The following is a 27,083-nucleotide window of genomic DNA, read 5'->3' as shown; positions in this document are numbered from 1 at the left end:
TAGCGGTATTTGCGTTCGCGTTGTTCGTAAGAAGCTGATTGGGGCAAAGTATGTGTTTGTTCCTGTTTGTCTGCTCCGTTCTGCATGCTCCCGCCTTTCACCGCCGGCCCTAGAAGGTTCCGCTATCGGTGCGCACAAATCGATTGTGCGATAGTCGCAACTCTTTTATCACGCCTTTTTCTCGCCTTCCTCTCCTCTTTCCCAAAACCTCTCCCTGCAACCCCACTGCGGCCTGTCCCTCTGCCACGATGGCTTCCTACAATCAGTGAACCATCATCAGTTCCTCTACAGCCTGTGAGCGGCGCCCTATCACGTTAGCCCGATACCTTGATTGTGTTGCGGCGTACTTGTCGTCCGCGCAGCTCCTACAACTTGAGGTATCATTTCCCATCCTCACGTCATTACGCGCTTGTCATGCTAATCTTGAGTGACATCTCAGACACCTTCATTCTCATCAATCGAAACGAAGTCACCGCCATCATGGCTCGTCGTGCGTTCACCGATCGCGATCATAGTCAGGCCCAGGAGCTTTTGGACAAAGTCCGACGTACGGCAAGCGATAGGGATAACGGTGATGTCCTTTACAATCCTCAGACTTTTGAGGCATTGAAGCCTGCCCTTGGACACAAGTCATTGACCCTGGCATTCATGCGGTCACGTCTAGAAACCATCGACAAGTTGCAACAGGCCGTCATAGACTTGGTGAAACACCGTCTCCAAGTCCATGATGTACATCATCCACCACTGAATGTAACCAACATGTCATGGTGTATCCCGCGAGAGTGAGTCCACCTTCATACCGCCGCATCTTTGATACTGACCTTACTCCAGGCATAAAGAAGAGCCCGCATGGCGACTCCTCCTGGAAGATCCACTGCTGTTTACTTCAGATATGCTCGAGAGCCTCATCGCTCTCGATGAGTGGACTGCAGATACCTCAAACACTGGAGCAAAGTCGAACCTTCTCTACATCCGCACTTTCCAGGTCCCCGTAGCGCTTCTACAACAGACTCTGGACAATATGTTAGAGGATGGGTATGGCACACACGATCGAATTCACTACTGGCAGAACCGTATCTCTGAAGAAGGAGCCGCAGAAGACGGCACAGTGTACACATTGCGATACTGTGGCCAAACCACAGGCAGTCCTTGGGAGCGACATCGCGGCGACATGTACAATCAGCTGCAGACATTCCTTGGTCGACTTTTGAGAGTCCTTGGACAGACGGCTCAGGGTGTCAAAGTACTTACTAGTGCTAAGGTGCACACAGTCTCTGCTGCCCTAACACAAGCATCCACCGAAATTTCAGATCTGCGAGAGCAAATTCTGATCGCCCTTTTTGGAGACGGTGCTCTCAATACCCAGGCCGGAGGCAAGGATGTGATCACCTTGTACAAGGAAGATCGTGATAACTTCGATCGCTTGCGCACAAATACAGTGCGTCTCCTTAGAACCGGGACCCGGGAGTCAAACGCCATGGAGAGAACTTCTCTTGCAGAGTACCCACGGGCTATATCCAAATACGTAGGCAAGAACCCTAGCACAACAGGGTCAGGTCATTTCACCGAACAGACTGAGTCTATGATTCTTCGGCAATGCATGCCATCGGTCCTGAACAATGGTTCAGCAATCATGGTCACCATAGGCTCAGACCTAGGTGAAGACCACGAGAGTGCGGAAGATACTTTTTGGATTGCAGGCGGCAGGTCTGCTGATGCTGTTACCCGCATCTACAACTTTTTCGCTAGTTGGGAGGGTCCTACAGCGTTAGAGTCAGTCAATCCTAACGCGACTAGGATGCTCGCTGGCAATGGTCACTTTCCACTGGTAGATCTGTTCCCGTGGTTCAGGAAGAGCGAAAAGGACTTTCTGAAAGCGTCGGACCTTCTTAGGCGGTACATGAACGTTGCCAAGCCAATGATCGCTCTTGCATATGGCGAACGTGTAAGTCCTTACATCTGATTGACTACTTTATTGCGCATCGGTAGCTAACATTATTAGCAAATATATGCAGGCCTGGTGTCATTCCGAGACTTCACAGCCAGCGACTTTGGATCATGGGCCAGGATGGGCTACAATCATGGCCGTGCGGCTGAGAGCGGCCAGCTGCTCTTGACTTACTTTGATGGCAAGGACTCGAACCATGATCCCGAAACCGCCACTGTCCTGATCCCATCACTGCATCCCGGGTTCCTGAGCCGAGCCGGTATAGTCAAGGAGAAGGCAACCCGTGTCTTCGTCCTTACATCTGCAGTTGCTTGGTGCGCGATGTCAGCAGCATTGCGTATCGCGGAAGCAGGCATGCCCACAAATCGCGAGGTGTATGCAAACATGATCATTGAAAACGTCAACGCTGTCGCTGGACCAAGCACAGTATTTGGAAAAGCCCTTGCAGCTGCTCGCAAAGAATACGATGATTGTCACCGGGCTTATGGTGAAGGACAGGCAAAGCGCAGAAGGGCACCGGAGCTGAAGATTCCAACCGGGATCTTAGCAACAAAGTCTATCCGTGCTAAGCGCAAGCTGCGATATGCCGAAGCTTCCTCTGATCAGTCAGCAGAAGGGATTGGTGGCTGGGAAGTTGCTGTTGGCAAGGACGCTACCTTCGAACGTTCCCACGAACTCTACACGTTGACTTGGAAGGAAGAAGATGGCAAGACCCAGAAAATTGGGCCCCTTCCACTTACCAAGGATGTCATACCGAAGAAGAATATCAAGCACTTCATATTCTTGTAAGTTCCAACCTTAGTTCTGACTAGGTTTCATACCAGTACTGACTTCTTAGTGTCTCTGGAGGCATAGATATCCGTGATGCTGACGGCAAATCTCTGGGCTTGCGATCACCATTAGCATCAGGGAGTCAAAAGTCGATCACTCTACCAGTGTCTACCATACTGGTCTCTATGAGCGTCAGGCATTATGAGGAAGCGTATGACTTCTTGGAACATTGGGAAGACAGGACCGGATTATTCTTCGCGGATGAGATCATCTCAGCACACAAACTGAAGACCGTTGAGGCTACTGGGGGCTATATACCGCTCTCATTCTTCGACGGATACTCCAGTCGCTTCGGGCTACCCTTCCCACCGGCATCTCTGCTTACAGATAAGACCATGCCCAAGTTCGTTCCAAAGGTCCAATCTGATTTGCCTGCAAATCCCAGTGATCTACTGTGGCTGTTGGAGCAATTCTTTCTGGAGACCTTCCCAAGCGGGGGAGACATCGACCCTGTCAGTGTTTCTGAGCACCCTACGTATTCTGTCTTTGGTAAGTTGATGGACTTCGCAACCCGCATCAAATATCAACACCATCCTCACATCAACACCATCAAGGCGATGGCACATCTTTCAGAACAAGGTACCGATGAGCGGCGTATGTCTCTGAACATACTGATACTGTCTTGCGAGTTCTTGCGACCCGGATACGTGTCAAAAGGCAAGCAGCTCGGTAGGACTCTGCCCGATGGAACCAAACTTCGCACGAGTAGAGTTGTTCGGACCATCAATGCTGGACCTGCGCCAGCTACTAATGTCGGTCTTGCGTCTATCCCAGACATGGAGCAAGATGAGGAAGAGTTGGGTGAGGTGGAGGACTTTACGGACGACGAAGCTACCGACGAGCATGACAACGAAGACAGCGATGGTGGGGATGGCAACGACGGTAGTGATGGAGATGATGGCGAAGATGGAGGAGAGTTGATGGATGTGGATAGTGCGAAACGAGCGAAGCGCAAGCGTGACGATGAGGACGAGGACGAGGACGGTGGAAAAGGCGCTTACTCCGATATGACTGACCGCAAGAGTCGATTCGGATTGCGGCGCACGAAAGCTATGTGAAGTTACAAGGCAACAATGTATGAGGAGATGTCATGTTCTGTGCAACTTGGCACTTCGCAGAATCTGCGTGATTCATAGTCGCACTGATTGAGGAAACCAAAAAGTTTTGTCAAAATCACTTTCTGTGCATGGCTTCCTACTGCAGATATGCTGAACGTGACATTCACCTTTACTGAATTGCTCGAGCGAAACTAAGTGTACCGAACACCATGGTTATGGGCTTTCCCCGCCTTCAGAACTGAGGTGGCGCAACAATAAGTATAATGGTATTGGCATTTACCAATGACCCCAGTTGCACCTTAATCGGTGGCCGTCTCCAGGTAGGAATAAAAAGTATGTTGAGGACGATGAAAAAAAAGATCGACAGTTTCTAACGACTCGTAAGGTAGGTTCTGTACCAATTGATTGTATTCCAGTATGCTGGGAATGTTGTTCGCAAATCTGGGGGGCATTCAAGCGAAGCGGAGATTGATATGCAGCCGTTTGTCTGCCCCTCGGTACAAATGTAACAACAAAAAATTTGCAACCTAGAGCGACCGTCCCCTCTTTATGCCGCACTAAGCAAAAAACACATCCTCTAGTCGGGTTCGAGCGCTCTCCAAGATCAATTTATCCAATTATCAAAAAGCATAAGCAATATATATGTTTTAAATCTTCAGAGCATTATTAATTAACTCAAGCCTCGTCTTTCGACGAGTCTCCTCCGCTTGGTGTAGTTGGTGTAAGTTTCGGTGTTCAACACTCAAATTTAATCAGTGTCTAATTTAACAAAAGTTATCACGTTCGACTGTAATCTTACTTTGTAATCGAAAGGTCTCTAGTTCGATTCTGGAAGCGGAGATATTTTTTTGCTCGTCTTCTTTGTGCCCCTTTTTCCGGCGGGTTTTTTTTTCGGTGTTTTTTTAGGACGTTCTTTCAGCACAAACTAGGGCCATTTTTTTTGCACTTTTTTCAGCACTTTTCTATTCTAATCTATGCTTACAGACAAGATTACTTCTTGCTTCTTAGTACCTAGAAAGCTAATTATATCTTCGCTAGTTTCGTAGTATCAAAAGTATGCTATTACTTAATATGTAGATTCAGATGTGATGCCTTCTGACAACCTCGACAAGTATTAAATATTGTACCCACTATTAAGAGTACATTGTCTTTTCAATAAAACACTAGGCAGCCACCAATACCGTGTGTAGCTGGTTACATATGTTTCTATCTTTTTGCTTAGTGCTAGCATGTGCTAAATGATAATAAATTAAATGTGCTCTGAATGCCAATGTGCTATTTCAACATCGCGTGTACCGCCATCAATACGACTTCTGGCTGACATCGTAATATCTTCATCATCGTGGATTGCATACCTACTCCAGATGTGTGCATGTCTCATCCTGCCAGCGAGCTGGCTCGTGGCTGCGCAGAAGTTATCCTTTCTCTTAACTTCATTTCTTCCTACTGATTTCACACCGCCTTAAACCCGCCAGTACTTACCTCACTGGCTGCGCACCTCTCATATATTCCCTCTGACTAAATTCTTCTTCGTGATTTGGCATCACAGCGGCCCCGCTAGTTACTTAATCACTGGCTGCGCACAAGTCATCTTTTCTCCTAACCTCATTTCTTCTTACTAATTTTACATCGCCGTAACCCCGCCAGTGCCCACATTACTGGCTGCGCGCATTTCAAATATGTATATTCTCTCTAGCTAAATTTTTCATGAAGAATTTGTGTCGCTGTGCAGTTCCGCCAGTCACACGATTAACTGGCTGTTCACGTTTTATAACGTTCTCAGTCCGGTTTCTTCTTGTCAGATTTATGTCCTAATAACACTGCCAATGAGACGTTCATTGGCTGTGGCTAAGTTGTTACATTCTTAGCCCGAATTTTTGCTGATGGATTTGTGTCGCGATAAGCCCGCCAGTCAGACGAGTAGTGGCGGTTCATGATCCATCACGTTCTCAACCTAATTTCTTCTTGCCAGATACATGTCCTATAACCCCGCCAATGAGACGTTCACTAGCTGTGGTCAAGTCGTTAGATTCTCAGCCCAAAATTTTCTGGGCGACTTAATATCGCAGTGACCCCGCCAATAAGGTGGCCCACTGGCTGTGCCAAGTTCGCTGGAAGTCTATCAAATGATGCCCCATACTTCTTGCATGAAGTGTTGCTACACGAACATGTCCCGCCAACGTTGTCCTCGCTAGCTGAGCCCAACTTTGGATTACCGCCATGATTGTGTATGCTGGCTGTGCCTCGGATGATAATTGGTTCTGTATTGTTAACATATACGATAAGATGAGAAAAACCTTGGAAGCTCGAACTCATTTTTTGATCCGCAAGCAGCCACAATTATGTCAACCGGCTGTGAGCCAGCTCTCCGTCGATTTTCAAAAGAGAAAAGACAATTTCAAGACGTAAGAAAGTTGGTGTACTGACAGGGCGAAACAGCTGTTCCAACAAAGGTGTGGCTGTAATGAGACTGCTCCAATGTCCAACGGTCGGAAGTCATTTTGGGGGAATGATGAAAAAAGTGAATATGTGAATGCCGGTACTTGCTGATGGAGCAGCCATGCTCCCTCATAATGGCTGTTTGAGTCCAGCCTTGTGCGTGGAAGTGAGAGTAACGGGTCGAGGTGTGTTGATGGCATGTGACAGACGAGGTGAGATTGCAGAAGATCATTTTAGGGTCTGAATATTTGAACCCATAGTAAAGTTACATGGCACGACACCGAGGTGGCGAAGCAGCCAAGCACATACGTATTGGCTGTTAGTGTACTGCTGCTCAGTATGAAGCTGGATTTTCATGTCGGACTTATCTTGCGAGAGCAAAGAAGAATGGAACCCTTTTCAGAGCCTGGAAGTACATGGAGCAGCCATGCTACGATGGTATGGCTGTTCGACGAGCGGTATGCATGATTTCACAGACAGCTTGTCCTGGTAATAACGGCAATCATCGAATATTCATTGGTCGTTTCGCAGCCATCATATTGGGCCTATGGCGGTACACTAAACCACTTGCGATACGCAAACCAGATATATGCCATGAAGTTATGACGTACTACAAGTTGGGTTGGCAGCCTTGGACTCAAAGCATGGCTGTCAGACCGACTGCATTCCATATGAACCATTCTGGGCCCTCTTGCTCAGAACCTGAACAGCTCAGCGTTTTCCCAGCCATACTCAGTTTTTCATGGCTGTAACCAGTCGTGTAAAGTGAAGCTATAACCATGCTACGACATATACTCATCCGACTACCGCATTTGAGGTAACAGCCGTCCAAGTATATCATGGCTGTGCTCTACGTTACCCAGAATGAGGTCCCAAAAGAACATAGATATTCTTGCCATGGTGAGATCCAAGTCCCACCCCATATCACCGCCCTGAAATCATGTTGTGGCGGTGTCCTGATTCTGCCCAGTCGCAAAGAGTGTGTACCAATAAGACATCAGGATTGCCATTCCACTGATGTTGATAGCCAGACACCAGGACTACCAGTTCATTGTGTTGATGAACTCACAGCCATGTAGCAGTTTACTGGCGGCGTTGATGGGCAATTCACTGAAAAGCTAGAGCACTCGCCTTTTCAGAGTTACAGCCATCCAATGCTACCGTGGCTGTACCTGCCCTAACTAAGAGTGCAGGTCTGGAAGTATGTGTATGAGTCAATATGAAGTGCTTGAACAAGTTGCAGCCGTAGGCCTGATCTATTGGCTGCAGATCTGTTACTTGCGAATGGTTGACCAAACACTACGCAAACATCCTTGGGACACCCGATCAACGAACTGCAGCCATGCAGTGCAAACTTGGCTGCATTGGGAGATTTCACGAATGTTTATATACAACGTAGGTTGTATTTTTTCGTTTCCAGCATGCAGCAGACGCAGCCAAGTAAAGTTGCTCCGGCCGTGCATAGCTTTTGGCTGCGTCAATGCAAAAAAAGCCATGCAGTGCGAACCTGGCTGTATCGTGGTACTTCATGCATGTGCATATACAATGTAGATCAATCTTTTTCATTTACAGCATGTAGCAGACGCAGCCAAGCAATGTTGCTCCGGCTGAGCAGGGCTATTGATTGCGTCGATGCAACAAAAAGAAACCGAATGGAGATTGTGGCATTGCACTCTGTTGTCTGATTTACCCCGAGAATTACCAGCCACACGGTTAGACGGCGGCTGTGAACAGACGCACTTGAATTTGCGGTGTGAGTTCGTGGCGTACTAGTGGTTGAGATTAGCTCTCTATGTTACAGCCTACGACGGTCACAGCGGCTGCACAGCACGTGTGTCTAGAGTAAACAAATACGACTCTTGGTAATTTTGTGGTCCATAACCATTCAAAGAAAAACTTACTTCTGCATTAAACCAAGGGTATTCAAAAAGATGCTTACGAGCCGGGTACGGATATGGACAACCAAGTGTTAAATGCATGGCTTTACGCGACTAGCATTTCATCGAATGCATGTAAGCTGGAGACTTCATGCTACACGGCACAAATTTCCATCTACACACTGATACTACAGCGGTTGATAACCTGAGCGGCTGTGCACTGCAACCCAGCAATTGTGCACTACGTCAGAGAGAGCAAGAGTAATTGCTAAATTGTCAGCTATCTTACTCATGAATGGCTGTGCAAGAAAATCACCTTGCCATAGTGAGGAATAATCAAGGGTCAGCAAGAATGTATTGTACTGCTAGATGAACAGCCATAAGATGATAGTGCGGCTGTGGCCCTCTGTCGGCATGAGTGAGAAAAGACAAAGCACGAGCCAAGATTTTGTACTGTTCTCTGGCTCTGACAGCCAATAGATTGGGTCGTGGCGGTACGCCTATGTCCATTGAACGCCAATTTAAGAAGCTGAAGCTCGGGTTGCAGTCTGCTGTGTCACCGTAAGAAAAGCCATCGCCTTCATCTACGGCTGCATTGGATAGTGCTTCTGAGGTATACGAGAATGTACTAGCCTTTGTCGACATGGAATATGCTTCGAGAGGAACAGCCGGGAGGCCAAGATATGGCTGTATAGTGTGATGCGGTAGAGACATGGTATGTTAGACGAGTACGATACTGTTGGTAGCATGACAGCCGTCTCAATAGTTCGTGGCTGATACTTAGTCAATGTAATTCACGTTCAGACATGCTGGTATGAAAGTCCATGCGTGCTAAGTTTCGTGCGTCAACCGCCATGAGCCGGGACCATGGCTGTAAATTACAACTTGAAAATTATTATGAAGATCATGTGATTCCTTTAATTCGTTTCCCAACAGCCGTAACTTGTGATCATGGCGGTATATGGTAGGTTGAGAACCGTCATTATTCACACCGTGACCCGCCATGAGCCGGGATGATGGCTGTAAAGCACAAACTGAGAATTATCATAGAGGTTGTGTGATTCCTTTAGTTTATTACTTAAAACAGCCGCACGCTGGGATCATGGCTGCGCATGATAGATGGACGACTCATCATTCACGCCATATATCTGATAGATCATGTCGCTGTCTTTGATCTCGCAAGTGATTCAACAGCCATACGTTCGGATCATGGCTGCGCATCATAGATGGACGACTCATCATTCATGCAATACGTCTGATGGGTGATGTCAATGTCTTGATCTCGCAGGTGGTTCAACAGCCGCGCATTGTGATCATGGCGGTGAATGATAGGTTAAGATGTGTTATTATTCCCGCCGGACATCCGATGGATCATGCTTCGCTTCATGTTGTAACAGCCGTACGTTAGGGTCATGGCGGTAGATGATAGTCTAAGAAGTGACATTTTCACGCCGGACATCTGGCTGATCATGCTTTGCTTCATGACGCAACAGCCGTACATCGTCATCATGGCGGTACGCGAAGTGTTTCGACGCATTATATATCATGCCAGATGTCCGAGTGATTATGTCGTGCTCCTTTGCCGAGCAGCCTAGTCCACATGTATATGGCTGTATGGAAAGTTGACAGTGGAAGTCTGGCCCGCTCCACTACGTTGGCTCGCAGCCATAGCTTCCGTCAGAGGCTGGCTACAGGTTTTCGAAACTCGGGTAAAAGCAGGAGGGAGAAAGTGAAGAACGTCAAGATGGCGAATATAGAAAGCTATGTAGACCTCGTATTGAGGATAATGTGTAATCATTACAGACATTACGATGACGCCAGAAGGCACTTTAATTCAAGGAATTTTGACTTAGCCAGCCATCCACCTATGCTATGGCGGGAAGCCGTGACCACGTTGGCTTCGATTCGTCAGAATATGATTTATCATAGAACAAGTGCGAATATTGTGCAGCCTGAGGTATAGCTGCGTGGCTGTTGTGTAGACAAGTGGTTAAAGGTAAATATGTAGATTCGAAATATATCTGACTCCGTCTACAGCCACTGCGAATATGAGCGGCTGGTGAAAATTAAAAGATTGATAGAATGGGTATTTCTACTTACGCTCGCTAACCCTAAGGTAAGAAAAGCAATGCACGATATTCGCACAGCTGTGAGAAAGATTCACGCTTGAAGTATTCGATGTCAGTTGTGGATGTGGAGACAAGGATAGAATAAAGACTTTTATTGATTGGAGAATAAGGAAATAGGTAACATAATAATTATTGGGAATGAAATGAGCATCCGGATCCGCCAGCCCGAGCCCCAAAGGCTCTGACTAAGCTGTACCAAAAAAAAAAGTCTTTGAGATCCTCGCAATGATACGCAAGACATGCCTCCTTGATTATTCGTCAATCAATCAGCCAAACGGACTCGTTGTGGCTGTACCCAGGAAGCGCAAATATGTAAGAAAAAACTCTCGCAATGGCACGGAAGACTTGGCCGTTTGGTTCATCGTCAATGGTTCAGCCACTCGGACTCGTCGTGGCTGTACCCATGAAGCGCAAATGTATGCAAGAAAGGGCCATGGCAAGTAAGTAGATTTGTGTGATTGATGAGTAGCCAGTGATCGATGTTCGATGTCATGGCTAAGCAAATTCATCCAATTCGTGTCGCATGTGTAAAACAACATTAAATTAAGCCTCAACGACCTGCAAAGAATTACTCAAATCAGAGTTTCATTATCATCATCTCTATCGGTACTGTGTATGGAATGAGAAGAGCGCGGTGCTCTTTGCTCTTGCGTTCACGTATCTCAATCTGCAGCCGGTGACGAATACGCTTGAGAAGAAGCGTGCGCTGCTTAAGACCATCGCGTATCTTTTCTACCAGCTCATTCTCTCCAGACTGCATGAGAAGTTCGGTAATCTTCGCGCCTTTGTGAGCGGAGTAGCCAGCGGGGATAATGGTCCTGCCAGAAATCATGCCAGCTTCCTGCAGCTCGGCAAGCTTAGCGCTGGCCTCGTCCAAGAGCGCAGCGTGGGCTTTCTCAGCCGCGATGTACTCACCATCTTCCCTCAAGCGATCCTTCACCTCTTTATCACGTTCGACTGTAATGTTACTTTGTAATCGAAAGGTCCCTAGTTCGATTCTGGGAGCGGAGAAAACAACCATCTTTTTTGCTGGGTTGATTGGCGTTCTCTGGCTGGCCGAAATGCATCGTAGGGGGTATTTTTTTGGTCGAATTTGGTGATGAGCGGTATGTGGAATATCAATAGTAGACGTTTCTCTCAAGTGGCAGAAGGAGTGAGGAGTAACTAGTACTGCTAGACTGCGACAATAGTTTAAGAATAAAGAGAGAAAAGTTAGAGAAAGCTGCGAATACCTCCACGCAGTCTTTTAATTTTTCTCAAGACGGACTGAAGTACAGCTGTCTACACACAGGCAGGATGTGTAATTCTGCACCCGAAATTTACTATAGCTGCTAAATCGCGCTTTTTTTCTGCAACATCAGACAGAGTATGTTGCATTTCTTGCGATGTGGGGAATAGATGCTATGCAGAATGCGAAAAGGTATTCATTGACATGCTTTACAGGAGGAGAAAAAAAAACTGAGCCCTGCGCGAAGAAACAGACTTGAGAAGGCCTAGTTCAATACTGTAAACGCAACTAACTCACGCTGATACCCTGTCGCTAGCAGTTGAATATTTCTCTTGCTCGCTAGGCTTGCATCTCCTTGCTTGAAGTATTCTTCTCGTCTACTATCTACACCTTGCGTTTTACAAGGCGCAGGTCCCTGGTTCGATTCTGGGAGCGAAGAGTACTAGCGTTTCTTCTGAACTTGGGAGATACTCATATGCACGTCCGTCCCGAGACGCATGATTTCGAGCTCGACTGGACTCTCTATTGCAATAAACTTGAGGGATCCTGGAGGTAGCCGACTTTTTTTGGCAGTGCTTTTTGTGAGGAAAAAGCATTCTGAACTGTATCACGAGGACTTATTCTCACTGTATATTGGGTGTGGGAAACGCACGATACGATGCGATACTCGCATAGCTAATAAATTGGCAGTCGGATGATTGGATTACTTGCCCGCAGTATATGCTTGTTCCAGTCCAATGATTTCCTGCTGATACTCCATCGCCAGCGCCCTACTATCCCCGCTTCCCTCGCCCACACGAACCTCTTCTCCAAAATACCCTTCCCCACCCCTGACTTCTGTGCTTCGCTCAAACACCTTCGTTGTATCTCCCGGCGGAGATAAAGGCGGCGGAACACCCGGTTGATAAGCCTTGTACGTGGATGGCGGCGACTCCGGAGGTGTAGCGTAATACCTCGTATATCTCGACGCATTAACTACCGGCGCTGCGGCTCCCGCAACTGAAGAAGTACTCGTGGTTCGTTGATGTAGACTTGCGCCACCTGCGATTAAGCTTGTCGGTAACATGGCACTTGGCGCGCGAGGATTCAGGGGCCGGATGGATATGTCATCCTGAGGTAGGAGGGGCTCTGGAGGCGTGGCTGGAGGATGATGCTCGATGTGTGCTGTGAGTTTGGTAGTGGTGTTTTCTGCAGAGAGCTCAGCGATGAAATGGCCGAGTAGAGAGACGGTGTCAGGTTCTGCTGCTGGCGGTTGATGCTGAACTTTCTGTGCACTGACCGAAGGCGTAAGGTCTTCTTTGTTGGGGTTGGCTATGTAGAAGTGGCTCTTTGGTGTCGGACTCGTATGTGCCCCTGGTAACTCGGCTTTTTCATCCTTGTGCGGAGGGCGCGCTGGTGGAGGGATGGGACGTGGTGTGATGGGGAGATTGCTGATCTGGTTCTGTGGTGATAGCATATTGCCTACTACTCCGAGTTGTGATTTCAAATGTTGCTGGCCGGGGTTTCCAATGATTGGCTTGACAGATATCTCAATAGCATTCATGTAATGCTGATACTGTTGCGGTCCGAATCCGGACTGATGAAGTGCAGGTGTTTGGGCGAAGGCGTATGGCGGAACAGGACCAGAAATCCCAGTGCTGTGGTTGTATATGAATTCCCTGGGATGCCCAGGGACAAAATCTTGGTGTCGAGAGGGTGGTTGAAGATGGTTCATTGGAAGTGCGTTTGGAGAAAGTCGATGCGCAGACATTGGTGGTGGCTGAGAGCGCTGCCTAACATGACCCATCATGGGGGCCATATTCTGAACCTCTACTGGACTGACTTTTCTGGTATTAGGCGCACTGACCTGGCGGTATCGTGACCTCGACTCTCTCGTCGCAGCAGAAAGCTCTGACGGCTTTTGAACTCGTGCATTCGGGGAAGTTGACACTTCTGAAGCCTGCGACCCACCCACGGACAGATGCGAAGACACCGATCTTGGCTTACCAGGTAGAGGAGGACTCAAGAGTCCTCCAGGAATATGTGCGTTGAGCGATGGCGATGACTGATGCGAGGAGAGCCGAGGCCTCAATGATGGGTCCGGATCAGAGGCGGAGTGTTTGTGACTAAAGAGCGGTGGTGGCGGCGTGATTGCCATGGTTGGTGGCGGTTCAGTGCCCAGTAACACCAGATAGCACCTCCACTGGTCCTCTGTTGGTAATTGTGCGAAGAACGGTGCTGCTAGGAAGTTCTGCTGCATGGCCTTCTGATCAAGCTGGGTCCGGATCGACTGAACCTGCTCAGAATAGTGTTGGCATAAGAAGAGAAGGTCCTTATTTGGATCCCAAGCTAAGTCCCGCACTCTGCAATAATGCACCAGAGTCTTGACCAAATAGAGCATGTTGAGTCCCTTGTAACTTCTAAGCTTTCCTTCATTCTTCAGACTCAGAAGGACAGTGTTACGAGCGAGGCTGCCGTTCGATGGCGTTCCGTGAGAGCCTGAGTCAAGTCAGATGTTGCTGCGTATATGGTTACAACAAGCAAGACTGACCCGGTGGCACAAGGTCTACCTCTACGTCTGCCGAGTGTGTGCAGCCCTCGCCTTTGTACGCTGGGCCAGTGCGAATGAGAACCTTCGCGGGGAACAGTGAATTCATGCCCTCTGGCAGTCGAATGCTACGCTGGTTAGCCAGATGTTGCACTATGAGCATTCAGTCAATATACCGTTGGTCTGACTCCAGCTTGGACTTCATCTTGTGGAAGTCTTTGTCGTCGTAGGCGATCTGTAGATCCGGCGATTCGCGTCGATGTCCAAGACATAGCATCTCCAGTCCTCCCATGAAAGCATAGCCGAACTTTTTCCCTTCGAAAAGCTTCCGAATATGGTCTGCAGCAGCCAAGAGATTTGTCGTTGGGGGCATCTTGACCACCTTGTCTTGCCCCTTCTGCTTGATGAACCCGTCTACGTTGTAGTATCCCATCTTGCTCCCCATGGTGTAAGGATTTGATCGTGTCGAATATGCGGCGATATCATAAATAGTTTGAGGACTTTGACAAGAGGAGCTCTCGTGCAAAGAATTCCATTGATCTGCGCAAAGCTTGCCGGTAGGGAGTAAGCGACCGTGACACTGATATCTCAGGAAGGTACAAGACCCGCCTCGGCCCCGGCATCTCGGAACATGAGCCTAGCATGTTTCCAGGTCAGCACTTCCGTATGGCTGAGCGGCCTCTCCACGGGCGCTGTTATGCATCATTCCGAGTGATGTCGCGAGTGGGCACGCTAATTGGAGGGTAGAAGAGCTGGGGATGACAAGAGTTCGATGCGCTGATGTGTAACCATGGGGAACATGCTGTAAATAGTATCGAGGCTTCTCGCGTAATGCCAGGATCGCGTTATCCGCGTGTTTTGCTGGCATCGAGGTCAAATCATATCGTGTTCCCCGTGTGGTGGCTCGGGTGGGCCGCTGACTGGGTCCATGCCAGTGAGGCTGAGCCGGCTATTCTTAGCATCAATATGCAGAAGCGGTACATGGGCCACTCCTTCAGCCCGGAAAACGTTTGCTGCGGCTGATGGAGTGAGCAAGCCAACATCCACTTAAGAGACTTGCACCGCGCGTTTGGTGTTACTGAAACAATAGCGGCGGGAGCCCGTCTTTGTGCTTGAATCGAGGCCTAAAGAGTATAGCAGACATCATTCGTACCGAGCACGCGCGACTACACTTGGTTATAACACAGTCGAGTTCAATACATGATGTTGTACAAGCTTCAAAGCTGAGTTGCAATATTCCCAAGGATCGTAAAAGCCGTAGTAGCTAGGGCTGAGACACGCCAACGCCTAAAATTAATGAGTGGCAGACGTATTGCAAAGACATATCAGACGCTCAGATAGTGATTAGAAGTACAGGTTGAGAGAACGGCCGAGGTCGTAAGGTCGTCATGACGCGTGGCTCAAATACCACCACCTACGGATGACCGTTAGCATGACCAACCTCTAGAACGGGGCCGTGCAGGCGCAGACAATGGACGAGTAAGAGTGATGCGCTGTGGATATCACTGCAGGAATGAGATATGGGAATGCTATAGCTTACCGGATCTATGCACTGCCACAGAGTAGTCTCCCTCAGCACGAACCCTCTGCTTCTCAGCAAGGCTTCGTGATTTGACCATGAAGTAGCCACCTCCCAAAGAAAAAATCGAGAGTAGACCAATGTTTCGAGGACTGTATTGAATGGCTGTCAGCACATATTTCGGGTATATGGAGAAAGGATTTAGCTCCAACCGTGAGCACGTACGTCAAAAGTCTCGAATATGCCATTTTTGCGCTGTGAAGGATGTGTGGTCAATGTGAATAGGGTCAAGGACACGGGGAGTAAGCAATTGGGGTATCACTGGGTCGCTAGAGAAGATTTAGAGAGCAAACCTCTTCCGAGGCTTGTCGTGTGAGGAGATTCCCCTCGTGGTGATGACGCGCCTGCCCCGATTTAGCTGTAAGTTCCCTAGCTGTCGATCACGGAGCTAAGGACCTCCGAGAAACTGACTAATCAACGTCATCGCTGGCCGATAGCCCACCGCCCTGGCAGAAAAGTTATGCGCACTCTCAAGCTTCCTTCAAGTCCACTGCACAACGTCGCAAACCACAATGCCTCTTCCAAAGCGCCAAACGATCCCCGTGAAGGGTGCTGCCTCTACAGCTGCAGCCAGTAAGTACTGAACTTACCTTTAGGTGTCTCTAGTCATGCGCTAACGAGAGATCATAGGCGACGATCGATTCGCGAATTTCCAAAACGACCCAAAGTTTCGACTGCCGTCCAAGAAGCATGCAAAGACCAAGCTTGACCCTCGTTTTGCGCGAGTCCGAAGTGATCCCGACTTCTACAACAAAGCGACGGTAGATAAATATGGGCGCAAGATCTCGAAAGAAGAAGGAAAGAAGGCTATAGACCGGTTATACGAGGTAGAGAGCGCAGATGAGGACGAGGATGATGAAGAGGAAGAGCTACAGCCGTCTAACAGCAAACGCGACAAAGCTGTTGCCAAAGAATTGGCAAGGGTGCAAAAGCAAGGATTCGACCCTATACGTGACGGTGGGCTAGAGTCGTCATCGGACGAGAGTTCCGATGGCGAAGAAGAGGACGAAATCGAGGACGAGACAGAGCTGGCTGGCGACGACAACGCGGTGCCGACTGGTGATATTTCATCCCGCTTGGCAGCTGTGAATATGGACTGGGACAACATGAGAGCGATTGACATTATGGGCGTAGCGAATTCGTTCGTACCACCGGGCGGTCGCATACTGAATGTCGTCATCTACCCCAGCGAATTTGGCATGGAGAGACTGCAGCGCGAAGAGATCGAGGGCCCGCCACGCGAGATCTTTGCATCGTCGAGCAAGAGCAAGGACGACCTCATCGCATTGGAGGAGGAGGAGGAACATTCTGATTCTGAAAACGAAGAGGAATCTAAGATCGAGCTGGGGAAAGAGGAGACTGGCGAGGAGTTTGACTCGACAGCATTACGCAGCTACCAGCTAGATCGTCTGCGATACTACTACGCGGTCATCACATGCTCTTCTGCGAATGTGGCCAAGTCGATATACGACAACCTCGATGGACGAGAATATTTGACGAGTGCAAACTTCTTCGATCTCCGATTTGTGCCAGACGGTACCACCTTCGACCAAGACCCCCATGACGAATGCGACAAATTACCTGACGGTTATAAGCCGAACGAATTCAGCACAGACGCGCTCACACACTCCAAGGTCAAATTGACCTGGGACGCCGATGACACCACGCGGAAAGAAGTGCAGAAGCGAGCCTTTTCTCGGAAGGACATCGATGAGAATGAGCTGAAAGCATACCTTGGATCGGACTCATCATCGTCAGAAGATGAGGAGGAGATCGCAAAAGCGGACAAGGCAAGCAAATTGCGTGCTGCGCTAGGTCTGGAGGCTCCAGGCAAATCGTCTAAGCCAAAGCAAAAGGCTTCGGCTAAGCGGGATCGCGACTTCCCCAAGCCTGATGGAGAGATGGAAATCACTTTCACGGGTGGCTTGTTGAACAACGAGAGCAAGGGCTCAGTGTTCGAGAATGAAATCCCCATCCACGAAACGACCATGGAGAAGTATGTACGTAAAGAAAAGGAGAGGAAGGCTAGGCGAAAGGAGCGAGCGAAGGCCAGGAGGGAAGGTCGTGACCCCGATGCCGAAGGCGAGGAGCCTGCCGATGCAGAAACCAATGGTGACGAAGAAGACCCCTTCAACGACCCCTTCTTCGCGTCTGACCCAGAAGAGATGGAGCGCGCCGAGAAGGCCGAGAAAGCTGAATCGAAGAAGTCAAAGAAGGCAAAGAAGCGGGAAGAAGAAGAGCAGGAGGCCGAAGCAACTGCTGCTGAACGCGCTAATCTTGAGCTGCTCATGGCTGACAATGATGACGCCAAGCTGCGTCACTTCGACATGAAGGAGATTGCCAAAGCCGAAAAGGCCAAGAAAAAGGGCAAGAAGGCGAAGAAGAACGTACCAGTGGTCGAGGACAACTTCAAGATTAACACCACCGACCCACGTTTCGCGAAGCTTTACGAGAGCCACGAATTTGCTATTGATCCTACGAATCCAAGATTCAAGGAGACACAGGGCATGAAGGCCCTGCTCGAGGAGGGACGCAAGAAGCGAAAGCAGGTTAGAGCGGATGACGAGCAGGAGCATGAGCCAGAGACCAAGAAGTCGAAGAAAGACTTAGGTGGTGCTGGCGACGATGATGTAAAGAAACTGGCAGCTCGTATCAAGGCGAAGAGCAAGCAAAAGTAAGATGGTAAATGATACCCTGTAGACCGAGTCGCTCTATATTGAATGTTGGAAGTACTTTTATACCTATTGTCGTAGTGTATGTAGAACTATGCGACGACGGTAGACAACATTTTAGTTTTATTCGCATCCACGGTTACGCCTTCCTCCCGCTCCTGCCATTGCAGAACCCAGCCACGTGGATGCCTCCACACTTGCGATAAGACGCCAGTGACTCAACTTTCCACGCGACATCACTTCTGCAGTCTTCGAATCTCGGCCGCTGAAGCTAGACATCTTACATGCACACATCCCTACAGCTGACCTAAAATGCCCTTCCCGCCGCCACAATCACGGCCTCACCCTAAAGAACACGCAACTGAACCTGCAAGTCGAACGTCCTCATACAAGCCGCCAAAGCCTGACATTTCATGGCCCCGCCGTGGGTTACGTTTGACAGTATTGCACTGTATAACGGGACTTGTGCCGATGGCGCGGACCCGGACATTGCGGGTCTAGGTGTGCGTACGTCTGTCCTCGTTCCAAATACATTGCCTGATCGCGAGCTCTTAGGTCGTCCTCTCCTTTGTCCTCGCAAGTGTCATGACCACTGTAGCGTCGGTCCTCGCCATGATCCTCGATCAAGCTTTTGACTCCAAGGGCCAGTTCACACCCCAAGCGCCGATCAGGTACTTCCGAGAGCGGTTCTTGGACACGGAGTGGAAGAGGGATTACGCTTGGAGGCCCTTCTTAGATCCTTTAATCATCGGCTTGGGAGATCAGCAACTCATCACTGGCTATGCGGTGCTGCTCAGTGGTTGGATCAAGGTATACACGCAGCCAGATGTGTTCAGAAAGATAATTGACATTCCATGCACAGGTCGCACAGAATGCCATTGAAGTACAGGGCGCTCACTTTGTCTTAATCCTCTACATCTGCGCGCTCTCTTCATCGTCGCACCTTGCAGCGCTCATCACTCTTCGCAAGTATTTCCGCAGATACAAGCTCATCGCCAGAATCCGTCTCACCCTTGTCATCTTATTTGCCATATTTCTGCTATCGTCCATGACTGCCGCAATCGCCATGCCACCAACAATTGTCGACCACGGCGACGGTACGCGAAAGAAACGCAGCCGAGCACAGAGGCTCTCGTTCATTGTTCCTCTCTTCCTCATCCTTGTAGGTTTCTCGACTGCGCTGGTTTGCATTCTCTAGGATCCGAAGCGCAAAGGAATATCGGCCCGCGCATCCAATGCATCTCTTGTACGCCGTGTTACGGACCCGAAGCAAAGCATCCTGCCACCACTCGACTTCAAAGCCCCAGCACATATTGGCGTTCACATTCTCTACTACCTCTTCCTGAACCCACTCATCGCTTTCGGTGTCCAAATACTTCTTGCCATTCTGTCCGCTATATTGGTCCTCTCACAGAAGTTCGCAACACCGAATGACCCAAAAAGATTTTGTGGACTTCAGGACGAAGGTGAAAATATATGGGGATTCGGGCAGACGCTGAGTGTTGTGATGCTCCTACTGCCAGCAATGAGCGCGGGTCAGACGTATCTCGAGGGCCGGCAGGATATCAGGCAAGGGTTCACGAAGTCGAAGGATCGTGACTGAGTCACGTAACTAGACACAACATTAGCTCTATCATTATAGATTCCCAAGCGATTACTTACAGCTGCGCAATCACATAACCTCGACTTCATTCTTTCGTCTCATCCTTCGCCGTGCCTGATGCGTGTCAGACCAGCAATCTTCGCATGCTCTCGCACTACCAACCAAATATCCCTCCTCCACCGCCTCCCATCCGCCCTCCTCTCTTCGCCTCATTCAACAACCACTCCCTCAAAAACTCCTCATTCTTCATATCCTCAGGCTTCGTCAACCTCGTGTCAAACTGCGCTTCCTGCCGACTAAACGCCAACAACGTCGGCATACTCGCAATCTACCTTCTCGTTAGCACATCCTCCCCTACCCTCCCGGCGGTTCAACTCACCCTAAACTTCACCGGCAAATCCTCGATCAGCGTCGAATCCATCTCCACCTCCACATACCCCAGCCCACCCTCCCGCTCCCCCACCTTCTCCTCCTCAATCATCTTCAGAATCAGCGGCCGGATCGTTTGGCAAGTCGCGCACCATTTTGCGCTCCACGTCGTTATGAGTGTGCGGTTATCGGCGGCGTTGAGCATGGTGAGCGTGTGTAGGTCGTTTGGTTGGCGGACCGGGTCGAAGATGCGGTTTGTGTGGGAGCGCGCGCTGGGGTTGAGGAGGGAGAAAAGGCGGGTTTGGGTGCCTGAAGTGGTGGGCTTGGTGGTTTTGAAGAGGGTGGAGGCGAGGGATGCGAGGGGTTTGGGGAGGAGGAGGGATGGGAAGGGTCGGACGAGCATTTTGACGATGTCGCGGAGATTTGCTAAGGGGAGAACGAAATTAGTGGTAGAGTTCTGGATGAGGTCTGACGATTGGTGTGTGGTTGGCAATTGGTTTCGGGGTAAATGTAGAGACTGGGACGTGGAAGTGTACCTAGGAACGCGCGCTACGTCATGTTTTGCCAAGACGCTAAGTCAAGTCGTTGTTCTCCGATGCATAAATGTCAGGGAAATAAAAAATCAATTACATTTATTACAGTATATCGTACATGTTACAAGGCTATCAGAAACGCAAAGAGATCCAACGGGACTTGACGTCGCCCAAAAACAAGATCAGAACCCTTCCAAGAAGACAAGATTATCCACTTCACCTTTCCTTCCACTGAAAGCCTGGTGACTCCTCTCAGACATTATAACATCGCCGTCCACATCGACATCGTAACGGTTTAAGAATGCCAAAGCGTCTGGCGTGGTTTGCTTGGTCGCACTTCGTCGCTTCCGATTGAGTCGATTGTACGGCGAATCTACTTCTTCGAAGTGTCTGCTCAATCCTTCGTCTTTGTCATCGTCATCCCTATCGCCATCTTCATACATCAGTGGTGTCGTCGACGACTTGTACGGACCGTCCGTGCTGTACATTATTTCCGTGATCGTAAACAAACTCGTCGATGGGGAAAGCCGATAATATCTCATCATCTCCGTCCAGGATATTATTTATTCGCTCTGACAATTTCGCTTCGCTCTCCCAGAAGTGCGTTGTCGTGAACCGACGATCTGGCAAGATGTAATCAAGACTACGCTCGAGCGTAAGTCTACGACAGAAGAACCATGCGACCAAAGCCTGCCAGTCTAACAGGCCCGCCACAGCTGCCCTTGCAAGTACCCTCAGCTCTCCGTAGACAGCATCTGAATAGTCAGCTTCTGGGTTGGGGGTCAGGCCCATGGCCAGAATCCAAGCATTGGTGATAGTGTGGGGACCGCATCGCCATCCTCCGCCCGCGGCCTGCTGAGGTACGGGTATAGTTTCGCTGGGTGTATAGAGTATCGGTATCCCATCGCTCCCATTCCGATGTGTCGACCATTCAAGCTGTCGAATCGCTCCCGTGATGGTCTCGATTAAGAATACTTCTGAGTTGGCAAACACATGCCTGGAGCTGTCGTAAAGGCAAATATCGAAGTGTGCGTCGTTGGTGTCAGTCTCCTCCTCTTCCTGTACAACAGCAAGCAGATGGTGGCCTGCTCCAGGTCTTTTGGGTGATTGCTTAACCTTATTTTGTCTCTGCCATTCTCGCAAGGCAGGCGCAAGTGCGTCTCCAATGTACAGGGGCATGAGAAAACACCTCCTGGGGCGTGAAACTGCAGTAACAGGCCACGTTGGAGGATCGTACAGTGCAGCCCCATTGTTGTATGACACCGAAAGCGAGAACCCCCCTGCAAAAACCCCCCCTGTGTTGGTGTGATGTCTTTCCTGTAGTCGATCGATAGCCTCAACGACTGCAGAGATTGGTAAATTGACCTGGATTTCGTCCATTGGACTTACGACTTCTTCCTTCATTGTAGCGCTGTGGTCGTCTGGCCACACTTGAAAAGCGTCGCCTTGAAACACATCTCCAAGAGTGTCTTTCTTGAAGATGTGTTTGTAAAAAGCAATGGTATCGATGGATATCTCGCATGGGTCTGCTCGCAAGATATTGGTATGCTGAGAGTGCCATCCGTCTAGATGATCCCTACAGGCCTGCAAAATCTGACTGCGGTTGCCCGTCGAGCAGTCAATACCGGATGTCTTGAGCTGCTCCATGAAGTGGCGACCTCTTTCTTTGCGCCCCTCTTGAATGGCCGCTCCTACCTCTCTTGCAGTATGATCCAAGTTCAATTTTCCTCGCCTGCCTAGTTCAACAGCAAGATGCCGTGTGTTTTCATCCCACCTGTCAGAGGGAAACGCAGCAGCATCGTTGTGCCTTCGTGCGCCTCCAGGCAAATGGAGTACGCTCTTGGTTCCTAGGTCCTGCCAAAGTAGTTCCGAAGTTATCGAAAATTGGATAGCATCGTCCATGTGAAAGTCATCGGCAAATGTACCCATGTCAATCTCATTCCTCAGCTCTAGTGTGCTATCGAATTGACGATCTGAAGATACCTTGCCTTCCTTTACGTAGCCGTAGCATCTCAGAAACGCGTAAATGAATTTCGAGCTTGCTCGTCCTATTCGAGCAAGATGAATGACATCTTGCAAGTCGCGGAAGAAGGTGTCGCTCCAGTCCAGGCAAACATCAGGATTTGTCTCAAGACCTAGAGCTATTGACCAAGCGTTGAGTATGACGTAGTATCCGCACTCATTGTCGCTCGGTTGTGTCGCTGAAGGTAGCCAAGATGTATGCTGTGGTCGATTACTTCCCAAGTCTTCAAATTTGGACCAAAGGTTCCACCACTTCGTGTCTCTTATGAGTCTGAACATCATGTCGTGTATGTTGGCTCGATTTTTGCGTCCAAGGTAGTATGGTTTAGAGTCCATGACGGAAAACTCTGGTCGACCCTGCGCATCAAGACGAATGATAAGGAGTACAAAGTGTCGTTCGATGTGAAGCGACAGTATCATTGGGCAACCGGGTCGGAAAGCTGCTATTAGCTCGGCTTCCCCTTCAAAACACGAGGCAACTTCATGCGCACTTGCGTAACTGAAGCCCTGAGTCGCTCCTTGGGATCGAGTCAGCCTCATTGTCACGGCAGCAATTGCTAGCGATGTTTCGGTGTCATCCAACCAAGCTCTGAACTTCCTTGTGCAAGTGTTCACCTCCCGCTGGCGAAAGTCTTCTATATCATCCTTAGAGCCGGCCAATATTTTGTTGCGTTGTTCGTGAAAGTAGCTGCATGGGTCGAAATCTGGCTCCAGGCCCAGTTCCATGTTACGTTTCTCCCTGTCGGAGAGCAGCACAGCAGGCTTATCACCTGTCTCACCATTGCGCTCTGCGGTAGAGTTTTGAGTCTCTGGAGCTTTACCTGCTCGTCCGTCCCGCGGGAAGTCCACATCATGCCTCACGCCGACAGTCTCGTCGAGCTTCGGATGGAAGCATCCAGGGTCCTCAAAAAAGGGATGTGGTGCCAGTCTTTCATCCAAAACCCGCCTATATCGACGCAAATCCGTCATAGGAATAGTTCTTGTGAATCTTCGATTCAGTGGTGGGGGCTCCGTGCCTGCCACATAATTTGAACAACGCAGGAATGCCCAGATCAGCTTCCAGTCTGCTTGTCCAGCAGCTGCCGCTTGCAGAAGCTGCTTGATTTCCGTGAAGAAATTTGGCTTTCCTTCAAGACTGAAATGCTGGTTCAGATCGAGGCCAAGCAAAGTGCTCCAGGCGTTGAGTACGGTGAAGTAATCAATCTGCCAGGCAGATTGCTGTTGAGGTCCAAAAATCCACATGATGGATCTTGGTATAACCGGATCACTGTCTCGCATGCGATCAATTGAGTCGAAGAGCTCTTGTCGCTGCTCCTTGGAGAGTTTGCCTTCTGCAGAATCCAATACATGTATTGTGACAGCGGTGTCGGTGTCAGTCAACGTGAATTGGAGTAGCAAGAGCACTCTGTGATTTCCAATTCGACGTGGAGAGAGTACTACTCGATCGTGATAGGCTCCGGGATCGATCGGGGCAGGCGACTTATCCCCTACATCACCCATCCTGTCAACAAGGGAGGTCATTAGCATCTTTTCCTCTGGCTCATAGAACGAGAAACCCTGACCATCCGGAAAAACTTCATTCATAGCGCGAAGTACTTGGAGAATGTGTAAAGAAGCCATTCGCGATCCTAGGGCCTGTGTAATAGGTGGATCGGCGAGCGTGGCCTTGATGCTAGTGCTTGCGAGCAATGTAGCAATTCTTTTGCGGAAATACTCGCATGGGTTAAAGCTTTCGGCGACGTCATAATGATCAAAGTGAGGTCCTTGAAGAGCTGGCTTAGATTCGGCTGGAGAACCTTCATCAGTGGAAGGATCTTCACCGGCGGGAGGGTCTTCATCGGCGGGAGGATCTTCATTGCTGTCAACTCCGGGATCTTCGCCCTGCTCTTCATATGATGGAGGAGATGCCAGACCTTCCTCGCGGTACCACTCCTCCACAATTTCCAAAGAGGTTTGCAAGGACCAGCCACCATCGATGGCAACTCGGCGAAGGGTATCGTTGCGAAATCCAGGCTCGCAACTGTCGTGAGGAAACTCAGTATTGTGGCCAAAGCCATCTTCCACATCAAGTTCCATGTGGTCAGAGGCCAAAACCACGTCTGCTTCATTCCTCATACCCAATGCAGCACTATCCTGGTCTCTTTGTCGTCTAACGAGTTCGCCATAAGGTCGAACACGAAGATTAAAACGGCGGGTCACTGGTGGAAGAGCATATCTACCCTCATCTTCGTTGTGCTCCGCTTCGTCATCAAGGTCAACAACTCGGCCCGCATACTTTGTGCTTGTGAAGAATGCGTATAGAACCTTCCAATCCAGCTGATCGCTCAACAATGACTCGAAAATCAATTGGGCTTGATCAAAAAAGTTTTCCGGTCTTCTTTCATAGAAATTGAGGTTCAGCTGCAAGCCCATTGCGATCGCGAAGGCATTTAGGATAGCGTATGTATCGGCGCGTCTCGGAATGTCGTGTTGCACACAGTCGACCCAGTACGAAGCCTCTGGGAATTGCAGTTGCATTTCATCTGCAGATTCGAAGGTACCGCGCCACCAATTCCTGTCGACCAATATTTGCAGTGCGCTCCCGTGTATTCTTTGACGATGAGCTGGTGTTGAAGACCATGCCATTGAGTCTAGGACCTGCAGACTGATGGCCCTATCTTCACCAATTCGATAGATCAACAGGACTGTGTGGTCACTTCCTGCGTACTGCATAGTCGTAATCATCGTTCTTCCAGGCCTTTGCACTTCTTCATCTGAGTCGATGCTAAAGCCTGCTTCTACCCCTTGTCTATCGTTGATGGAAGCAAGCACCCGAGGTATGAGATCTTGGTAACGATCACGGAACACATCGTGGATGGCATCCTCCACGTATTCTCGGGCATTGGTATCTGCAACCCATGTGTCATCATATTCGAACCCAATATTTGGTGTAGCTGACTTTCTGGGGCTCACATCCTCAGGCGACTTGCGCCGCTCGTCCAACGGTGTGCATGTGATGTCAATATGGTCGGCAGCATCTTCGCCCAGCTGGTGGCGACGGTTCATCTCTGCTCCAGAAGGTCTGTTTGCGACATTGTCCTTGATCTTGGCCGTGAATTCCAGATCGGCCTGTGTGCGGAAGAAAAAGATTGGTTGCGAGAGCAGCTCGATAATTGTATATCGGTAGAGAGTTCCAATGATAAAAGGTGAAGGGGCACTAGGGCCTTGTTCCGCTTCAAGAGTGTCATTGATGTAGGTAATGCCGTTCACCGTGATTTGAGTATTTGGGGGAAGTTCAATGAAGTATCCGTAGTCGTTCTCTGAGGCTTCGGCTTTGTCCAAAGCGGGACTTCTGTGAAGAAAAAGCACATGGCCAGTTTCTGCAGCATCACCTTCTCCTACAGTGATGTCGACCCGATAATCGCGGTCAAGAGCCAAAATTGGACTTGCCGTCGATCCGGAGGCAATAACGGCAGCAATATTATTTGTGTCATGAAAAGCTTGACGAAAGGCATGTTCGGTGAAGATGCGCTCTTCCACGGCATTTCCCTGCGTCGTATTCTTGATGAGGTTGAAAAGCTGGCGAAGTGGCGCACTAAAATGAGGCTGTTTTTCAGCAGTCAGATCCACGCCTGACCTACTCCTGTACAGAGGGGTTCGCAATGCTGGGAATTTGAACGGTCTCTGTGCGGTCCATATTTCCGTCCAGGGCTGATCGAAGAGAGTCTGAGAGAATCTTGTGACGGCCTCGCCTTGGTCGCGATGATGATTGCCTTGGCCTTGTGTGGGTTGCGCCCATTGTACTTCGCGCTTTTCTTCGTCGCCGTCACTCTGTGTCGGAGGAGGGGAATCTTCTTCTCGTAGTTTTGTCGGAGCTTTCTGCTTTGAGGTTGCTTTGGCTGGCACATCTTTTTTTGCCTTCTTCGACGCGCCCTCCTGTCCTTCTGCCGCTTTCCTACGAGTTGTGACCATGCTTGGTAACACTAACGGGTCGCAAGTATGCGGAGTTATGCTTCAAGCTATCGGTGAAAAGTGTCGGGAATCAATCATACAATGCATGAGGGAAAAGTTGCACACTTTTAAAATCATGTCTTTGTTGTAGAATGTACAAAGGGACGCTGCATCTGTGGACGGAATTGTGCATGGCATTACGGACAAAGGGCGGGTATACGAGCGATGTCGATTGGAGAACAAAGATGACGGTCGTCTATCGTGATTCTCGTTTACATGGAAGAAGACAAGGGAAAACGAAAATGATGTTATACAGAACTGGTTTAAAGAGACACGAA

At 49.4% G+C, this 27,083-nt stretch overlaps 7 protein-coding genes and 1 non-coding gene across 8 annotated transcripts; 4 read left to right on the top strand and 4 right to left on the bottom strand.

The window, feature by feature from the left end:
- Positions 1-480: 480 nt before the first annotated feature.
- On the top strand, positions 481-3,837 carry SNOG_13956 (hypothetical protein; the record flags this gene model as incomplete). The annotated part of the gene is made up of 5 exons (XM_001804104.1): positions 481-782; positions 832-1,438; positions 1,574-1,943; positions 2,016-2,654; positions 2,885-3,837. 5 exons carry the CDS (start codon positions 481-483, stop codon positions 3,835-3,837), a joined length of 2,871 nt encoding a protein of 956 aa, XP_001804156.1.
- Positions 3,838-4,538: 701 nt separating this feature from the next.
- Positions 4,539-4,678, top strand: SNOG_16666. Its single transcript has 2 exons — positions 4,539-4,575; positions 4,643-4,678. It is a non-coding gene; the product is annotated as a tRNA-Glu (tRNA).
- Positions 4,679-10,613: 5,935 nt separating this feature from the next.
- SNOG_13955 (hypothetical protein) lies at positions 10,614-11,258 on the top strand (the record flags this gene model as incomplete). Its single annotated transcript, XM_001804103.1, has 2 exons — positions 10,614-10,722; positions 10,849-11,258. The coding sequence occupies 2 exons, from the start codon at positions 10,614-10,616 to the stop codon at positions 11,256-11,258; spliced, it is 519 nt and encodes a 172-aa protein (XP_001804155.1).
- On the bottom strand, positions 10,860-11,349 carry SNOG_20154 (hypothetical protein; the record flags this gene model as incomplete). The annotated part of the gene is made up of 2 exons (XM_001804102.1): positions 10,860-11,239; positions 11,301-11,349. The coding sequence occupies 2 exons, from the start codon at positions 11,347-11,349 to the stop codon at positions 10,860-10,862; spliced, it is 429 nt and encodes a 142-aa protein (XP_001804154.1).
- A 2,671-nt stretch (positions 11,350-14,020) lies between these two features.
- On the bottom strand, positions 14,021-14,482 carry SNOG_13954 (hypothetical protein; the record flags this gene model as incomplete). The annotated part of the gene is made up of 2 exons (XM_001804101.1): positions 14,021-14,165; positions 14,214-14,482. 2 exons carry the CDS (start codon positions 14,480-14,482, stop codon positions 14,021-14,023), a joined length of 414 nt encoding a protein of 137 aa, XP_001804153.1.
- Positions 14,483-16,128: 1,646 nt separating this feature from the next.
- Positions 16,129-19,891, top strand: SNOG_13953 (hypothetical protein; the record flags this gene model as incomplete). Its single annotated transcript, XM_001804100.1, has 6 exons — positions 16,129-16,189; positions 16,247-18,284; positions 18,731-18,791; positions 18,844-19,098; positions 19,151-19,450; positions 19,487-19,891. 6 exons carry the CDS (start codon positions 16,129-16,131, stop codon positions 19,889-19,891), a joined length of 3,120 nt encoding a protein of 1,039 aa, XP_001804152.1.
- A 370-nt stretch (positions 19,892-20,261) lies between these two features.
- On the bottom strand, positions 20,262-20,663 carry SNOG_13951 (hypothetical protein; the record flags this gene model as incomplete). The annotated part of the gene is made up of 1 exon (XM_001804099.1): positions 20,262-20,663. One exon carries the CDS (start codon positions 20,661-20,663, stop codon positions 20,262-20,264), a length of 402 nt encoding a protein of 133 aa, XP_001804151.1.
- Positions 20,664-20,975: 312 nt separating this feature from the next.
- Positions 20,976-26,766, bottom strand: SNOG_13950 (hypothetical protein; the record flags this gene model as incomplete). Its single annotated transcript, XM_001804098.1, has 4 exons — positions 20,976-21,273; positions 21,371-21,645; positions 21,769-21,852; positions 22,183-26,766. The coding sequence occupies 4 exons, from the start codon at positions 26,764-26,766 to the stop codon at positions 20,976-20,978; spliced, it is 5,241 nt and encodes a 1,746-aa protein (XP_001804150.1).
- Positions 26,767-27,083: the final 317 nt, after the last annotated feature.

The sequence above is a fragment of the Parastagonospora nodorum genome, assembly GCF_000146915.1.
Source record: "Parastagonospora nodorum SN15 chromosome Unknown scaffold_29, whole genome shotgun sequence".
Classification (NCBI taxonomy): domain Eukaryota; kingdom Fungi; phylum Ascomycota; class Dothideomycetes; order Pleosporales; family Phaeosphaeriaceae; genus Parastagonospora; species Parastagonospora nodorum.
The sequence above is the reverse complement of the archived record's forward strand: the minus strand, read 5'-3'. Positions and strand labels throughout refer to the sequence as shown.